Below are 19,924 nucleotides of genomic sequence, written 5' to 3'. Positions count from 1 at the left end.
TCCAGCACCTTCCTGTTGTTTTTTTCAACTCATGCCAACCTGGGACAATCGCAGTAACAGTTCTGCTATCTTCCCTTTCGACCCACTGCCCTTCCAACCAGGTGGACTTTTTTTTTTTAAAATTCCTTGTTTCTCCTCCTGTATAGAAGGCAAAGGCAGAAACAACCCTGCATTTCATTCTTAAGGGTTTTCAGCTTTAGCTGAAATAGTCTAAATGAGATAAAATAAAGGCAACGAGTGCCACTTGTTTATTTCCTCTGCTCAATATCTTGCTTTTTCTATTGGTGCAGATAAGGGAGCTGGAGGTCTGGTCTTTCTTTGGTAGCCTCTCCAGCCAGTTAGAAGGGTACCATCTTAAGAAGGTCTTAGCAGTGTGTCTATAGTAGCAAAAACTTAAGCATTCAGAAAATTTCAAGTGACCCAGTGTAGTAGGTGTGGACCATTGATTTTGGTGATCTTAAACCAAAACCAAATCCGTTACTGCTGAGTCGACTCCAACTCACAGCGATGATATAGGACGGAGTAGAACTGCCCCATAGGGTTTCCAAAGAGTGGCTGGTGGATTCGAACTGCCCATTTTTTGGTTAGCTGCTGAGCTCTTAACCACTGCGCCACCAGGGCTCTGTAATAAATCTGACATAAGTGAGATTTATATTTGAAGTTCACCTACCATGCTCTTTTCCTTTTTTTTTCTTTGGGGGGGAGACTCTTTACAAAATTTTCTTATTTTAGGGCTAAATAATGTATTTATTTAGAAAACCCTAACTTAAACATCCAATTTAAAAATGACCCAATTCCTATAGCAGCCTCACTCAACTGATTGAAATGCCCAATTGTTTTCATAGTTGCAAATTAAAAAACAAAACAGAAAGCTCAACAACCAAGAAAAGCAATATTTTGAACTTTAATTTTTAATTTTCAAACTTTGAATGTGAACTTTCTTAGTAATCATTTTAAGTCTGTTTCTCTAATAAAACATATGCTTTATTGTAAATCTTTCACTTGCTCTCCAGAAGTCTGGGCTAATCTTGATGTAACAATTATGACTTTAGGTGAGTCATATTGAATTTAGTTTCAAAAAGGAAGACATTTTCTGTGGAAAAAATGTATTGAGTCAAAAGAGTTTTAAAATATAGATTCACCAATGCTGTGCTATAACCTGAGTTGTTAGAGCATGGCACAAATTCTTATTTCAAGTTTTGTGTAATCATAGCTCCCATTTTTTCCCTGGTATCGACAAAGTGAAGGCCCACAAAAATCAACATTATTTTTTTTCCAGTTCAATTTCCATGATCCTTAAAACATTTATATATATATATAAAAAGAGTTGCTAATAGTTAACAGTAGGTTCTTCTCTAATGTTTTTCCAATAATCTTCTAAAAACGATGTTAACAGGGGTCCTCAAACTTGAGTGTGCAGGAGAAGCACCTGGAGGGCCCGTTAAACCACAGATTCCTGGACCCCATCCCGGGGTGTCTGATTCAATAGGTCTGGGATGGGGTCTGAGCACTTGCACCGCTAGCAAGTTCTGTGGCGTGGCTGATGCTGCTGGTCTGGGGACCATGCTTTTGAGTGCCATTGTGTAAAATCAGACCAGTAAGGGGAAGGAAAGAAGAAGAGAGCCTGGGTAATCCATAAACTGGATAACGAGCCCCTTAATTGCAAAGACATGAAAAGATGTGTTCCAAGTCAGGAAATCTGGTAACTGTGAGCTATTCCCATCACAAGCAGACCTTTCACTTTACATGTAATAATCAGCTGCAACTGGATTACTTTAAATAGTGTTTCCCCCTGGTTATACCTCTTATTCTAGTTTAAGTTTTACTGATCCTTAGCTTTTTTTTTTTGGTAATATTTTATAATTTATTGTATGTCTTTTCTATAACTGCCACAAATGGTTCTGGAATCAGGCAGAATACAAGTAAATCTGTGTAATATATCTGAAATAAACTGACAGATAAAAATTATGTGCTGTATGCAGTTTTTTATGAATGTATTCCAAAAGATTACACTAAAAAACAGAATGAAGAAAAACAGATTTCTTTCCCCATAAATTTAAGAAAATGAACAAGAGCTTCAGATTATTCTTTTTCACCACTAGATGGCACTGGTCTGCTGGTAAGGCAAACTTCAAGAACCATAAGAAATCGACCAACAATTGGTTTCAACATCCAAAGTAGAAAACAGGCATTTTCAAGTGGCCTGAAGTAAGTGGACTGGCAAAATTGCAAACAATGAAAACCAAGGGCTTTCGAAAGTTGTATAAATACCTTTGCAGGACTCTACTTGTAGAATCAGGCAAACCTTAACTTACATCTTTCCTGTTTTTGTAATGATTCTAACTTGTAATGAAACTAAACCGATTTTCTTATCCCAGAAGTTGAGACCTTATGGACGCCTAACTGTAGAAGGCTGCTAAGAGAAGGTCATGGTGATGACTGGGATCCACAGAGAGGCATCTGGTGTCTGTCAGGTGGACTTGGGTTCTATCTGGCTTTGCCCATTTATTAACATGTCACTATATTCAATGGCTGACAGTGGATGCTCAAAAAAATTTCGAGTTGTCTTCCCTACATCCCCTCCTCTCCCACTGTTAGCTGCATGAGTGTGGGTATCGTTCATCTGCACCTAGAAGACTGGTGCATGGTAGAAGCACAGTGATGGCTGAATCTATGAAAGTAAAAAATTCACCACTCAACCTATGTGTGCATTAAATATCTCTTCTACACAAATGGACTTTTGATAATTATTATCCCATCTTTTTCAAGCATAACAAGATACTTTATTGCTTATATTTTTTCCACATCTGTGTCCAAGGCACTCTGCTAGTTTGCAGATAAATGATAGATCCTGCTCTGAAGAAGCTTACAGTTTAGAAAGAGAAAGAAAGTGTACACGAGTAACTATGAGATCGAAAACCTAAATTCTGTGGGAAAGACAGGTGTAAAATAATTGGGGAAAATTCAGCCCCTGGGTGGTGCAAATGGTTAACTCACTAGGCTGCTAACTGAAAGGTTGGAGGTTTGTGTCCATCCAGAGTCACCTCAGAAGAAAGGCCTGGCACTCTCCTTCTGAAAAATCAGCCATAGAAAACCCTGCAAAGCACAGTTCTACTCTGACACCCATGGGGTTGCCGTTAGACTTGACTCGGTGGCAACTGGTGGTGAGAAAAGGCCCAACTGCCTGGGGAAATCAGGAGAGGTTTAGTGGAGGAGGTGCTAATGGGTCTGTGAAGGTAGGAAGAGGAAGGCACACACATAGAAAAGAGAAAATGTGTGCCAGAGAGTGGATACGGGAGGCCAAGGAACAGATGGAGTCCTGTTTGACACCTAGACAATGTAAAGGAGACAAGTAGAAAATAAGGCCAAGAAGTTGTGTGAAGGCTCTTCGGTTGATCCTATAGGAGCAGGAAGTCATTGGCAGGTTCTGACTAGGGCTACTAGGACACTAGTGCTTAGGAGGAATTTTCTGGAAGAACTGTGCAAAACAAAAGGCAGAGATGAAAGGCCACAGGAAGGACTCAGTCTGAAGGTTAAAGTAATAAGCCAGTGGATATATAATGAGGACTGGCATTAGGGTTATAGCAATGGGACTAAATGAGTGGAGGCAGGAATCTTTATGGGAACAACGCTAGCCCTTGGCACTGTCCTGCAGGTGGGGAATAGGAGAAGGAGTCAGAAGGCTTTATGTCTGAGTGGCTAGAAGAATGGTGGTGTCACTGACACAAGCAGAGAGCTAGAAAGAGGAAAATGGGAAGGAAGATAATGGGTTGGTTTGGGATATATAGATTATGACCTGATTCTGGAACACCGTTCATTATACATTAAATACTTAGTTCTCACCAAGTGTCAAGCACTGTGCAAGGTACACAAACCAAACCAAACCCAATGCCGTTGACTTGATTCCTACTCATAGTGACCCTGTAGGACAGAGTAGAACTGCCTCATAGGGTTTCCAGGGAGCAGTTGGTGGATGCGAACTGCTGACGCTGTGATTAGCAGCCCTGGCTAATGAGCTCTTAACCACTGTGCCACCAGGGCTCCAAAGTGCACACACTGTCATGCAAAACAGACATGGTTTCTGCTGCCATGGAGCTCATGGTCTGGTGGCAGAGTTCTTGCGAATACTTCAGTTACAACCCATAATAAGTCAGGGCTCTCAGAGTGTAAAGCAGGGGGCCTGATGTAGTCTGGGGGTCAGGATAGCCATCTCTAAGAAGTGATGGTCAACTCTGGGTAACGAGAAGTTAGGAATCAAAAGGGATGGTGGAGGAGTGGGAGGGGAAGAATCTCTGGAACAGGGGAGAGCATCTGTAGCTGCCAAAGGGTCTGTGTGGCTGGACTCTGAGAGCAAGGACTATAGTACAGAAGGGCTGAGAGGCTGGTGGGAGTCCAGTCAAGGCCTTCTTAAAGATTCTGAGAGCAATGAGAAACCCCTCACACTGAGGATCCAGGGGAAGTTAATCCACGAACTCTGTAAAGAGAAAGGTAGAAATGGTCCCAGAAAAGTCTGGTGAGAAGACTTCTATCCGGAGCTACCACCGAAAGTGCCAGATAAAGCCATAGGGTTTAATGGAATTCTCAGGACAGTGCATGGAATGTTAAGCTCAGACCCTGGGGAAACCCTATGAGCAGGGAGGAGAGAAGCCGGACAATCAGTAGCAAGGCAGTGCAGCTCAATGGGACGCAGGGGTTGTACGAGGTCACTGGGGAGCTTTTTAACATGTATACATCCACCTTCCTAAGGGCAGCAGCACCCAGCCACTGCTGATGTCAACCACTCTCCTCCTCCCTGCCTTCCCCGTTAGCATATATCCCTCCACTGCACTTTGACAGAAAAACGAGGGGAGAACCACTGAATAGGAGGTGAAAGAAACCACAGGAGAGCACTGAGGAAACAGCATAGTGAGGACTCCGTTAGAGATGGACAGAACAATCACCAAGGGACACTGAAGACCCATAGCAAAAATACCTAGTGCACCTTTTGCACTAATGTTCAGCAGCTACATGACAACAGATAAAAGGAAAACAGTCATCGCCACCCACCCAATGCAAGGCAGGCGTTCCAGCAGGCACTGGAGCTGTAGGCACGCCAATGAAGGTCAGTACAGCTTTCATAATCATACGTATTCATTTGTGACATCAGTAACTGGATCCAATAAATCATGCTCAGAATTCTCTTCTGATTAAGTTTAAAAGCAATAGCTAACTCAAACGTCTGCTTCTCTGTAAATAAAACTAAATCTTTAATAGAGAAGATACTAGAGACTTTATTTTTAAGGTCCAGTGAGAAAGAAAACCCCTTAAATATTGTACTGTTCCACACCATTCTAAACACAAATATTCACTCTTATAAACTTGACTCGGTGTTGGCACACATAACTTTCTGCGGCACCAGCTGAGGCCCAGGTAAAATGAAAAGGAGAACTTTATTTGCTGATGCCCAATCTTCTTTTTTGAACCCCTGTCTTCCTTCCTGACTCCCCTCCCCCTCCCAGATCCTTAGGCTCTGGGTTAATTTCTTGAGATCCAAAGTCCTCCACTCTACCCTGGTTGGGCCTCCAAAATTTTCCTTCTCACTCAGTCCAAATCTTTTCCCAGTCAGCTGGGCAGCAGCTGCTTGACTGATGAAAGTATATTACAGTAGGATGTGGTTCACTTTATAGGGCAGTTCTACTCTGTCCTATAGGGTCACTATGAGTCAGAACTCGACGGCAAGCGGTTTGGTTTGGTTTTTGGTGATTTTATTATAAGACCTACAAGAGTGTTTGGTACAGGGTAGGTACTCAGTTAATACTTGTTGAATGCATAAAGGCACCAAGGCTTAATCACCCCTGAAATATCTGCATTTAAAAAAAAGGATCTGGATAATTAAGATAAATCCCTAATTTGAACCCCTTACCACCATTTGCCTATCGCTATTTCTCAAGGAAGGATCCCGGGGTGGTGCACATGGTTTGCACTTGACTACCAACCTAACGACTGGCAGTTCAAGCCCACCCAGCAGTGCAGTGAAAGAAAGGCTTGGTGATCTGCTTCCATAAAGATGACAGCCAAGAAAATCCTATGGAGCAGTTCTACTCTGACCCACATGGGGCTGCCATGAGTTGGAATCAACTCAGCGGCAATGGGTTTGTGTTTCTCAATGGGACTGCTGTTGGCATTTTGGATAGGACAATTCTGTACAAGCAGACTATTCTTGAGGATTCTGTAGATTGCTGGAGGTTTAGCATCCCTGGGCCTTGGTTACTAAATACCAGTTGCGTTCCCAGGTATTAGGACAAACCAAACACCCCCACCCCCATTTTTCTGACAACCCTGCTCCCAAACCAACACTCTGCTCTGACAGGCTGCACCCTCCCCCCGCTGTACCACATGATGTCTTTGATCACAGCTGCCCAACTTCTCCAATGCTCCCCTCCCCACTTTGTCTTTCGTTCTTTTTAATCAGGCAAAATTGTACCCAATCTGTCAACTCCTGTCTTTTCTCTCCTGACCCTTTCCTGATCATCTCAACCAAAAATCACCTTTTTCATTTTTTAACAATTTGAAACCTTTCCTTAAAAACACTCACTTGGCAAAGAGCCATTGCTGGCTTCTCTTAGCAGCAAGAAGGCTGCAGGGTTATCTTCCTACACATTCTTTTGCCTCACCTTCTGTGTTCCGGCCACAGTGAACTTTTTTAGATCCTCCAAGGAATCCCGTACCCTTGTATCTGTGCCTTGCCATATGCTCGCCTCTCCGCCTAAAACATTCTTTTCCTCTTTTCTCTACATATTATCTCACTAATTTAAACTTATTCTCAGGTCTCCTCCGGGATGCCCGGTGCTGGCCTGGTTGTTCCTTCTGTAGGCTATGTGGTATGAGCCTTTACCATTGCCAATGTATGTTCTCTCACACCGTTATCCATTTGGAAATCAGCCATTTACTTGTTTGTACCGCTTGGTAGATTGTAAGCCCCTTGAGGGCAGAGCATGGCTCGCTTTTTCTTAGTCCCCAGTGTCTAACACCGCCTAGTATCAAGCAGGGATTCACTTAATGGTACTCAGATGTGGTTTCTTTTCCTGCGGGCATTTTTCAGCTTACCGTTCAACTGTGGTGTAAATCCTGATGTCTTTCAGCTTCCTTCACCCTAATCACTGAGTTTTGCAAATGTTTGAAACTCAAATTTTGTTAATAATTTGAAAAAAAACAACGGGCAATGTCCGATGATGTGGTATATGACTAATAGTTTAAGATAAACTAAACTGAGAAGACAATCTTTCATCTTATATAGACTACTTGTTTGAAAAGTGTTATCAAAGCTGTTGAAATGTGGGACACACTGAGAGAAAAAAAGCTGTAAGAAATTCTCAATCTAAAGGTCATTTATGATTTCAATGAAGGTTCCTGATTTTCACTCCAATCTGGCATTTTTAGAACACCAAGCCCTACTAAATGAGTATTTTCTTCTCTATTTAAATCATTACATGCTTCATTCATGGCGAAACTACTAGGCAAAATGTAGACCAGTAATTCTCACATCTGGCTGATAATTAGATTAACTGGGAAGTTTCAATCAATACATATTTCTGGACCTTTGCCTTGGAGATTTTAATTCAGTACATTTATCTTGCCAGGTTTCTAATGATCAGGTAGAACTTAGACCAAATGAATGTTCATGACTTTTTAAAGAAATATTTTCCCCTAAGTTTATAATCAAAGGAAATTTCTTTTAAGAACTGTCATTTTCCCATCACCTGTTAATTTTCAGAAACAAAAACAAATACAAAATCATACACTTCTAAAATCCCCGGATATGAAAACTGATTATTCTTATGAGCTTCAATATTTACCATCTAATTTCTATCTTAAATTTATTCTTAACTCTACCTTGTCCAGTTTCTTATTAGAACATGAAGTGTAACTTTGATGTTATTAGTAATTTATAGTTGAACCTACTAAATATTAACCTGCTCAGAGTACAATCTTACTGTCACTGAATGTTTAAATTAAAAAAAGTATTATTATTTTAAAGGACATGCTTAATTAGTCAAAGACAAAACTGACGCTACTATCAGAAAATCCCTCCCCCAAATGCCCTCTTTAGCAGTCTGGCAAAGCCCATGAACCCCTTCTCAGAATAATATTTTAATATTTATAAATTAAAATACATCAGATTACAAATGAAGTCATTTTATGGAAATATGGTTATCAGAATTTTTTATACTCCCATAAATTTGTGATGCTGTAATATTAATTCTTTATTAACACAAATGATAAGATCTAGTGGAACGTCTATTAGGGATGAAAACAAATGGTATTTTGAGATATCTGTAACAATTGTAATATGATGTAAAAATATTTGTGAATTCTATTGGTACAAAGTCTATTGGTGTAAAGGTATTGCTAATACTATTGCAGTGTCTTTCCCATACTCATAATTTAAAGAAATGCTAAATTTTCAGTTTAAGGTCACTGGAAATATTGTTTATTCTCATCCACTTCTAAGGACCCCCTGAATTCTATTTTGGATCCTTTGGGAGTTTGTGGATCCCACGTTAAGAACCTCTGAAGAGGAAGTATGCTCCAGCTTTATTCAAATATATATATATACGTATGTATTTTAACCATTTTGATAGATTTGGTCTAAATGACTGCGTAAAGGCCATGTGGGTTGGCACTCAACATTCCTTCTGCCTACCTTTTGGTGTGCCTCCCCATACTGCAGAAGAAAGCTAAAAACCATTTATCAGACTCTCTTGCAGCTATCGTTCTGAATGTGAACCAGTCAGTGTTTATGTGAGATCTGAAAAAAGTGAAGCAGAGGCTGTGTGCTTGCTGTTTTTGCTGGCAAAGATATGGAAGAATATTGAAAACGAATAGTGAATTAAAGAATACTGAATATACAATATGGAGTAAGAATACTGAATATATCATGGACTGCCAGAAGAACGAGCAAATCTGTCTTGGAAGTACAACCAGAATGCTCCTTAGACGCAAGCATGTGAGACTATGTCTCACATACTTTGGACATGTTATCAGGAGGGATCAGTCCCTGGAGAAGGACATCATGCTTGGTACGGCAGAGGGTCAGCAAAAAAAGAGGAAGACCCTCAACGAGATGGACTGACACAGTGGCTTCAACAACGGGCTCAAGTGCAAAAACTGTGAGGATGACGCAGGGACCGGGCAGTGTTTCCTTCTGTCGCACACAGGGTTGCTAGGAGTTGGAACCGACTTGATGGCACCTAAAAACAATAGACGTGGATGCAACTAGTTTTATTGCACCAGTCTTATTATGGCCCTAGAGTGTAGTCACTAGATTCCTGGGCACCAAGAAGAGGGTACAGATACCCATTTCGCAGTTATGCACGCTAGTGGTTCTGATATAAAAAAAAAAAAAAAAATTTTCTGGTAGCAAAAGTAACATCTGATCATGGCAGTTTCCACACTGTAGCAGTGGCAATGTGGTCCCTGATCGCAGGAGAGGCAGCTCCTCAGGTGGCTAGGTTCTGGTGTGTCGCTTTACAGTCATTACTGAAGGTGCAAACTGGAGTCTGTTTCCTCAACCCTCCCTACACTTACGTAATCAGCTGAACGCCTGAAATAAAGCTCTTCCTGCTTTAGCTGACTAGAGTGAATTCTGTTATCTGCAATGGAACTCTGACACATACAGGCTGGTATTTATATTCCCGTTTATGAATGACCTGTCTTTCCTCACCAACTACTTTTCTCAGATGATTATTTTTCATTCTTTACCCAAGACTACGCTTCCGGCTTCAAACAGGTTGAGGGGCAAAATGTCCACTATTCTTTCACCGAAAGTAAACACACTCAAATTTACATCTCAAAAAGTATTATAGAAAATACATAGAATAGTCCAAGAATTCTGCTCCTGTTCAGTTGGCTACAATTAACTTTTAAAGTTTATTATTACCCAATAAAGTAAAAGTACTGAAAAGCTAATGTGAAAAATATGCCTAAATTATTTTACCTATTCCTCTCTGAGTCGGAATCCACTCGATGGCAATGGGGTTACTCCTCTCTGAATGTACCTGAATTGGTTTGCTTGTTAGACCATTAAAAGATTAAAGGTCATTCCTTTTCTTATATGGAAAGGATCTAATATTTTACCCTCAAAGTGAGCCTGCAGTTATGTTGGCTTAGTATTCTCCTTAGCCAGGAAGCCTCAGGATAAGGGGATTAGTTGATCTGGTTAGTCTTGAGAAAGAGCATTCCAAAGCTAGGCTCTTGGTATGATTAAAACTTCTGGCTAGGCCAAATCTCTTCTTGTCCAAAGTGACTCCATTTTGTTTTTAAAGACAGCCTCTGTCAAACAATACAGCCTCTCTTCTGTAAAATCTTCCACTGGACCTCTGACCCAGATATCAATAATTCTACAGGTGTGGTTTTACCCACGTTGCTCTGCTTATTTCAAATCGGTGTTTAGCAATGTCCAAAGAAGAGATTATCCAGCTTTGTACAGGTGTTAGACACTGTTAAACATGTGACTTTTGCAACTAAATTGATTCTAAGAAAATACCTGCCCCATAACACTTAGGATAAACTGTTACAAACTTATAGCCTTTCTGTATTAAAACCCCTTTTCTCCCCTTGAGCATTAGAATACTTAGCATTTTTCACTTACAATCACCCTCTTCCGTCAACAAACTCTTTACTTTGACATTTCAAGAGAACTCACCACCATAATGCTAAAGTAACTCAGTTTAACACAGGCTGTAGATGTCTAGATGCCTGGAAACATGTGCTTTTAGTGGTCAGCCAATATGCTGTCACAAAGAGCCATTCTTGCAAAAGAGGTCAACCCCTGCAAGGATAGTCAACTGAGACCCTGCAACCTGCAACTCTGTAAACGTTAACCAATCAGAATTGTTTTAGTTGTACCCTTGTGTTTTCAGCTTTTTCCTTCATAAGCCTGTAACACAGCAACTCAGAGAAGCACTTTGTTCAGATTATTCTTGGCACTGTGTTTCCCATTTTGCAAGATGCTTTTTTTTTTTTTTAGTAATAAAACTCTGTTTTTAAACTTAAACAGATCCGTGGTTTTTTCACAACATTCTGGTGTCAGAAAATGTGGGATCCGTAGGCTACTTCCTCTGGCAGCCCCCGGAAAGCCAGAAAAATCAGTCTCTGGATTCAGCTGAGCTGACTGCCCTCTCCTTTTAATTCGGACCTTTGCGGGCTGCCTTGATGAGTACCTCTCGGATCTTCGAACCTCCACATCCTTGGACTGAAGTTCTCTGGATTTGCTTTCCCTTTTCTCACTGTTTTGAATTCTGTAGGATGTAATTCTACTTCTGGAGTCTTGGGGTAGTCACAGAAGGCAATTCTACTTTCAAATAGCTCCGGGTGATTTGGACTTACTGTAACCGAGTTACTGGGTAACCCTGAGAAACCCGAAAGCAGTGCTCCCTTTGGTTATTTGTGAGCTTTGAGCTCCCTCTACTGGGACGTCATTAGAGAAAACTGTCCTTGAAACTTGAGATTTTAGCTGCAGTATAATCTCTAGTGTTTTTTGGATTCTGATTCCAAGGCAATAATCAAGGGTAGTGCTACGATCTTGTTTTGTCCCGCATGTTTGGTCTAACAGGAGGTAAGACTATAACAAATCCAATTCATGAGTAAACGTAACGGTCCTGCTACTTGTCCCCCCCCCCCCTTTTTTTTTGAAACTAATGGCATAACCTAACTAAAGGCAATTTGGGAAATACCTGGTTTCTTTAGAAATCCTTTGACCTCCCCAAATTAACTTTTCCCTCTTATTTTTGTTTACTAGTTTGCCCATTTTGTCCTTAGCTGAACAAGATTGCAGCTTCAGTCTTGCTGCACGACGTAGTTCCTGTGTTGCCGCAAACTGCCATTTACCTTGGTGCATAAAACTACTCCAAGGGCAGCCCGGAGTTGGACATTTGCCCTTCTGTGCTCTTTAAGTGTGCCTTCTAGTCTTTAAAGTCTCTGTGGCAAGTTAGAATTCCCATGTGTACCTACTCTATTTTTATTAGAGAAAAACAGAGTAAAGGACAAATGCCCCATGCAGAGAACAAGATAAATAGCACATATGGCGAACTTCTGACATGTCTAAACTAATTTTTCCTGCACAATAAATTAAAAAGTAAAGACCACCTTTTTTGATTGGTACCTTGTGGCGTCCATAACAGCAGGACAGTAAAACTGCCTTCCTAGGAGATTAAAATCTCAGGCACCTGTCACTTCTTTCTGTCTCCCTTGCTTTCAGTTTGCTATCTATATATCCTGCTGAGTTTTCAGCAGCTGAATCTTCAGAAGCTGAGCCTTCAAGGCCAGAATTTGAGATTTTGAAAACTAGGATTTGAGATTTCAAAAGCTGAGTCCTTAGAACTAGTCTGTCTGTCAGGGCTAGAATACAATGTTTTAGCAAGTGATGTATTCAGAGCTCTAGAGCTAGGGTCTGAATTTTCCAAACTAGTGTCTATGTGAACAGAACTAATGTTTATGTGAACAGAACTAATGTTTGGCTGCTAATTATTATCATTTTTAAACTGCACAAAAGTTTTTCTTTTAACTGCTGCTGTTCTAGTCCCCACCTGGCTCCCATTACCCGCCCCCCTCCCCGCCAAAAAAAAAGGTTGGAAAGTTACTTTCCATTTTCTAAGTGCACAAAGATTTTTCTGTGTAACTTCCAGTCTCCAGGGCTAATTTTAAATATCACTTCCACAGATCATAAGATACCACAGACTGGTGAGTAACATGTCAAATTAACTATGCCCTCTTGTGTTTGAGTTCTTTGAAAATTATTCTATTTCATTTTTGTTTTGTCAGTTCTCACTTTGGTCTTGACCTTTTTTTTTTTTTTAAACTAGGGAAGGTACCCTAGCTTAGGTGTTTCATACAAATGTTACTTATATAAATTTTGCCTTCACTAATAACAGCAATATAAGGTATAGGCAGTTCCTCTTTCTGTCCCCTCAATAAGTTACTCTACCTAAACTTCCATTTTTTTCTAAAAAAAAAAAAAAAACTTAAAAGACTAAAATCCACACCAACTGTCCCTCAACCTGATATAGAGTGAGATAATGCAAGGGATATAGCAGGGACTTTTTCTATAGTGGTACTTAACTCACAATAATAAGATTTCTCTTTTTCAGGTTTCCTGTATTGTTTTACTGATTTTACCGTCTGTAAGTTAAAATTTAGTTGTTTTAAAGAAAAAGGAAATTGTGCCTTTCTTGAATGAAAAATTTTAAATAATGTATTCTGGATGCTTGTATAGATATAGAAGAATTAGAAACCAGTATTTGCTTTTGAAATTTTTCATAAGATATAGAAAATAAAAAAAAAAAATTTTTTTTTTTAGTAACCCCCCAAATGTTCCAATTTTTTTTTTTAGCTTGTAGCATATATCTGAAGTTTTATTTAACTTCTTAACCATATATGCTATTTTTCTGTTTCATTTTATGTCTTGTCTCAGAAAGACATAAACTCTCAGTAACATAAATCAGTCCACTTAAAACGTGCATTAAAAAAATAGTTTCTTTGGTACAATGAGGCCTTTAAATTATTGCTTCTCCATAGGATCCTACAGTGCATGCAAAAGAAAGGGTAATAATTTCTTGCCCCCAATGGTACTATTCTAATTGGTTTAATAATAAATAAGCACTTATACAAATTAATAAGAGTCTGAATTCAAATCCTAGCCTAATAAAATTTTTATGCCAACCACAAAAGCAAAATCTTAGAAGCAAAACCTTTCTAACTTAGGCTAAATGTTAAATAAAATGTGCTTTAAAGAAAAGAAGCAATTTTTATTACTCACACACACACACAAGACTAAGCTGCTTACAAATAAATTAGATAAATAACATAAACTTTTTAAGACAAACTTTACTCCAGTAGCCATTATGTTTTATTATATATAGGCTCTTACTTTTTTGCTACAGAAAAGATTATAAACATATAAGTCTAGTAATAAGTATATTCATTTTTGTCACTTAAAAGGATGTACTATAAAGAATATATAATAGAAACAAGAAATTTAAAAAGTTTATTAAAAAGGAATTTAATATCAAAATTCTCATTTACTGCAACCATAAGTTTAATAAGTTTTAATTTCCAAGAGTCATAAGATTTCATAAAAAGTCACAAAAGCTTTCTGTTTTATAAAGAGTTAAGTACTATAATTTTTTAATTAACATGTTATATGAAATGTATTACATAACTTTAATTATTAATTTGGTCCTATAACGAATTAACGTCATTACCCATACAGTTTTGTTACTATTCAAATGTATGAGCAAATGGTAATGTAATGTTGTATTTTAAGACTATTATATATTATATCTAAGCCTCTTTAAGAAACAGACGTAATCATTATGTCTAAAGGTATTTTTTTCTGTCTAAAGTTTTTTTTTTTTTGGTTTCACATTACTTCTGTAATTTTTAAGAAATCTTATTACATAAACTAACCATGAACATTTTAAGTTGTCATCAACACAGATTTATCAAAATATTTTAACAAAATGAGACTTTATTGGACTTATGTAAAGAAATATACAATTTCAAATATAGATATTATTGGACTAAATCAAGCTTTTAGAAACTAACAAAAATTCTGGGCTACTACTGATCCAGGACAATATGAAGCCAAATTTACTACAAAGATTTGAGTAAACTAAAAAGATTACTATAAAGTTTACATAAAAATGTTACTAATATTCTGTGTTCTATTATGTTAACTGCAGAATCTCCTATAAATTAAAAGAAAATGTATTATTGAAATAAGGAATTAATGAACGATAAAATATTAAGAAAAAATTGTTCTTCAAAACTGGTCCTCAGTGTCCTCAATTTGCACAAAAAAAGGGCACCTATGTTTTTTTTATGTCATTACATAGAAAGAAGAACGTCAACGAGATGGATTGACACAGTGGCTGTAACAAAGGGCTCAAGCATAATAACGATCATGAGTATGGTGCAGGACCAGGCAGTGTTTCATTCTGTTGTACACAGGGTCACTATGAGTTGGAACCAACTCAGTGGCACCTAACAACAACGTCATTACTAAAACTGATTGCTGAGTCTGAATCTTAACAATCCTGTTTCTTCTTTGGCTGATTTTACAAATAGTTTTCCTTTTAAAGTTTATTACCATTACTTTAAAATCTTTCTCAGTTTCTATTATTATAAAACGCTATTACAGCCATACTTAATTTTACTTTAAAAAAGTACCTTTCACAGGTCCAAGAAGCATTTGACACTCAAAAACCAAGTATATCTAAATTACCTTCTATTTAGTCTGGAGCTTATGCTTATTAAAAAAGAACAAATCTTTTTAGACTTGCCAGCCTGCTAAAGGACTAAAACTAAAATTCAAACACAGACCAACCAAGAGCAGACAATCTTAAAGAAAACAGCGGAACCCAAGGACAAGAAGAAGCCAGCACCTGAGAGGCTACTAACATTCCCAAGATTCCAGGACAAGGCCTGTATCTAAACCTACTAATCTGTAAGTCCTTCAACTGCATTTCTTCTTAAAAAATTTAATTTCTTCTTCTTTACATGAAAAACATCAGTTATTTTAATATTAGTTGCTTTACTACCTTTTTATCATACAATTTTTGCCTTTCCATACAAGTAATAACAGCCTCAATAGTACTACCTGTTGTTCTCTAAAGACAATTTTATTCTACAATTGATGATTATTTTTGTCTTTAAAATTACGGGTTTGCTCAATTAGAACTAGTAAGAATTATAATTAATATCTTTGCAATTTACCTCGTACTTAGAATCACTCTCACTTTTATTGCCTTATTACATTAAAAAATTTATTTATTTATTTTTTAAATATTATTTATATTTTTATTATATTACCCCCCTTTAAATAAATTTTCATTTAAAAATAGTTCAGGTTTATTTTATATACGTAATAGTTTTTAATTTTCATTGATTCTGAAATAACTTCTTTTATATAAACTTAAATTTTTAGAACAGTAAAGAATTTAACTGTAGAAATATTTAGAATTTGTTTTCTAATTTATCCTGATTCTTTTCTTTACTGTCACTAAACTCCAGCTAAGAGGTATTATTCGTGCTTTAATGTTTTCCCTCATGAGCCCAGACCTCTTTCTTTTATAAATACTAGTTTTAAGAAATAATTATATTCCTTATAATCATGAAGAATCAGAATCCATATTAGTTTTTGTTCCAAGTTTTCTTGTTATTGCATTCTTTTGTTTTACCAATATTTTTACACTGTTTCATACTTTTACATTCTTCTTTTGATAACATTGTCTCAAGTCAACATTATTCCTTGAAGTTCCTCGCTTTTAATACAAGTTATTAAAGTCACTGCCCTATGCCTAATAATTATATTTGAAATAGTTTTATCAGTTAAATTTTTCCTTTTACTACAACAAAGAAGGGTCTGTGCTACAGCCAATATCTCACACTGCACCTATACCAATACCTCCAGTTAAGCAGAACAAATCTTAGAAATATTTGACCAAAAAAACTACTTAGTTACATATTGAACCTGAACCTGACTCTTCATTCTTTGACTTCTTTGACATACTCAGTTGGTTTCCCAATAATATAAAATCTTAGTTGCACTCCATACTGCAAACAGGTTTACTTTTCTCGATTACTGCTGTACAAATTGTATAATCAAATGTTTTAAGAAATGTTTCTCAAATCTCTGTAATGGCTCAACAACTCCTTTAGCAGTTCAACGCATCATGTACATTGAAGAAATGACTAAAACTACTATAGATTAACTCCTCCTCTAATTAAAAATTTCCTAAAGATTTTTAGCTCTAACTAGAAATTAGCTAACTCCACTGCTTATTGTTGTTATAAAATGTCTGTGCTTTACCTACTCAGAGGGATTGACCTCAGACTTTAGTTAGAGGTCTTCAGTCTATCCATTGTTCCTTCTTATTTGGCCTTGCTCTATTCACCTCCTCATAGTAAAAGACCATTGAAGGAGGGCATTTAAACAATGGCACGGCAAAGTTAAAGATGCCTACAGGGGTGTCCAGCTATCCATCTGGTGACACCTGAGCCTCGTCATTCATCTTATGGTGTCCAGGGTCTTAAATAACTTACAATATAAGTGGTCACCTGTTTAACCTTTTAAACCCTTGCAGAAGACAGGTTACTCCTTTGTGGGCAACACGAAACCAGCTCACCCTGAACAAATGCAAAGTAACCATTCTAACTTTACATAAAAAAGTCCACTCAAAAGAAAGTACTCTTATGTGTGATCATCAAATTCCCAGAAAAATTCTTGATGAAAAGAGGGGAGTGAGAAAGAGCATTCTAAAGCTAGGCTTTTGATATGATTAAAACTTCTGGCTAAAAAAAAAAAATCTCTTCTTGTTCAAAGTGACTCCATTTTGTGTTTTTAAAGACAGCCTCTGTCATATAATACAGCCTATCTTCTATAAAATCTTCCACTGTACCTCTGACCCAGATACCAGCAATTCTACAGAAAGATGTAGTTTTGCCCACCTTGGTCTGCTTATTCCAAATTTGTGGTTAGCAATGTCCAAAGTTAAGAAGAGATTATCCAGCTTTGTACAGGTGCTGGATGGACATAGTGTTAAACCTGTGACTTTAGCAGCTAAGCCAATTCTAAGAAGATACCCCCCCCTTAAGACTTAGAATAAACTAATACTACAAAGTTAAAGCTTTTCTGTATCAAAATCTCTTTTCTCTCCCTAAGCATTAGAATACTTAGTATTTTCACTTAGTCATTTTATTCCTTCAATGAACTCTTTACTTTTACATTTCAAGAGAACTCACCACCATAATGCTAAAGTAACTCAGTTTAACACAGGCTGTAGATGTCTAGATGCCAGGAAACATGTGCTTTTAGTGGTCAGCCAAAATGCTGTCACAAAGAGCCATTCTTGCAAAAGAGGTCAACCCCTGCAAGGATAGTCAACTGAGACCCTGCAACTTGCGACTCTGAAATGTTAACCAATCAAAATTGTTTTAGTACATTTCCATTTGTGGTTTTTTCCTTCATAAGCCTTTGTAACAATGCAGGTCAAAGAAGCACTTTGTTCAGATTATCCTGGTACTTTATTTCCCATTTTGCAAAATGCTTTTTTTGCAGTTAATAAAACCTTGTTTTTAAACAGACTGGCTATTTTTTTCCACTACAACAGTCTGAAGGCCAAAACTCGAAATTATGTCATGGAAAGGTTTTATTAATAAAATGAATTTAGATAGAAAATTATCTCAAATAGATCCTGAAAATAAACTTGCATGCCAAAGTTCTAGAAGCCCTAATTATCATGCCACTGCAAGTGAGAGTTCACAAAAATCACTAGATTGAATTTAATTTTTTCCCTGTTTTGTTGTTATCTGTATACACATAAAACCAGCTGCTGTCTTGTCAATTCTGACTCATGGTGACCTCATGTGTTTATGAGTAGAAATGGCTCTGACTTATGGAAACCCCTTGTATTTCACAGTAGAACTATGCTCCATAGAGTTTTTAATAGTTATGATCTTTTGAAAGTAGATTGCCAGGCCTTATCTTCCAAGGTGTCTCTGGGTGGCTTCAAACTGCAAGCCAACCTTTCAATTAGTAGCTGAGTCCCAACCATTTGTGCTACCCAGAGCATATATGTTTTTCCACCTCCTTCAACCCCCTACAACTAAGGGGTAGAGAAATTAGAACTTTTAATAGAATAAATGTACTCCGATTTTAAATTTTAACTGGTAATTAAGAAAAGTGGGTGTCGTTTTATATCTAATCTCTCTGAACATATACTTCTGAAATCTTTAGAAGGTGAACCCATGCCTATATTAGCTGGATAACTGCCACTTTTATCAAAACCATTTAACAAACCAGATACACTTCTGAATTATGTGCAATTCCGTTAACAAACAGAAAAGCAAATATAGTTTAAAATCCAGTTCGAGAATAGAAACCAAGCCCAAGAAATCTAGATCTAGAGACTGAACATTCCTTCTCTGTGGTTGAAGCCTTAGCATTTAAGAGTAACCTCTTAACACCTCTTCGACTGTGGCTCTACACCTCAATTTTCTGTAACCTTTTAGATGAAAAAGTCTAAAACTATTACATACGTTCATTACATTTAGTACTAGAAAATTGCTTTAGAAAACTAACTTTGTGAACTTTATTTCGTTAAGCTATCTTTATGTGGCTGTTTAAACAATGCATCTTTTAAAGAATTCAGCTTTGCAAAATACAACTAAAAAAACTATGTTTAGCTTCCCTTCCCTTTTTTTTAAGCAGTCTAAGCATACACGTCTTTAGTTGCTTCCCCAGTTCATTGACTTGTATTGGTGATTAGAGAACCTAGGGGATGGGAGAGAACACGCCTTATGGAGCTTGGGAGAAATTTTAAGGTGTCCAAGCCTCCTTGTTTCCCGTTGGAGTATCTAAACAAAGTCCCTGAACGCCAGTGAAGGTGTTCCCTGCTCCAGGGCTCCCTGCACTCACAGACAGAAAAAGGCGCTGGGGCCTGGGTGTGGCGGAAAGAACAGGAGAACTTCTAGCAAGTTCCAACCCACCCTCCTCGGCCCTGGCAGAGCAGTTTTTCTGAAATCCCAGGGTCGGATCTCGTTGTAGCCTGCCTGCCCTTTCCCACATCGGGGCACAAAGAGGGAGCGCCGGGTGGCGGTAATTAATATGGCAGGAGCAGGCAGGTCGGAGCGCGAGCTTGGCACCTACAGTGCCCTGCCCTGCCGCAGGGCCCGGTCTACGCTCCCCAGACTTACCAGAAGCAGCAGGACGCACGGGCGCCGGGCGCCCCCAGCGCTGCGCGCCATCGCGCCCTCGCGCCCTCGCCTCCGGCCGCTCGCCCAAATACGTGGAGCCGGCCGTCCGGCGTCCCCGTGAGCACGCACTCGGCTTCTCCTGGCGCCCAAGCCCCGAGGCTAGCCGCCCGCTCCGCCCTCCCCGCCCTCC

The 19,924-nt window shown here is 38.3% G+C and overlaps 1 protein-coding gene across 1 annotated transcript in view; it reads right to left on the bottom strand.

Annotated features, from left to right (window-relative positions):
* DSG2 (desmoglein 2) overlaps window positions 1-19,891 on the bottom strand; it is a 57,363-nt gene extending 37,472 nt beyond the window's left edge. The window contains exon 1 of the mRNA XM_049900310.1: window positions 19,735-19,891. Coding sequence (XP_049756267.1) covers window positions 19,735-19,785 — 51 coding nt within the window. The 5' untranslated portion in view covers window positions 19,786-19,891. The remainder of the gene's footprint in view (window positions 1-19,734) is intronic.
* Window positions 19,892-19,924: the final 33 nt, after the last annotated feature.

The sequence above is a fragment of the Elephas maximus genome, chromosome 11, assembly GCF_024166365.1.
Source record: "Elephas maximus indicus isolate mEleMax1 chromosome 11, mEleMax1 primary haplotype, whole genome shotgun sequence".
Taxonomy (NCBI): Eukaryota; Metazoa; Chordata; class Mammalia; order Proboscidea; family Elephantidae; genus Elephas; species Elephas maximus.
Note: the sequence above shows the minus strand (reverse complement) of the source record. Positions and strands in the feature narration are given on the sequence as shown.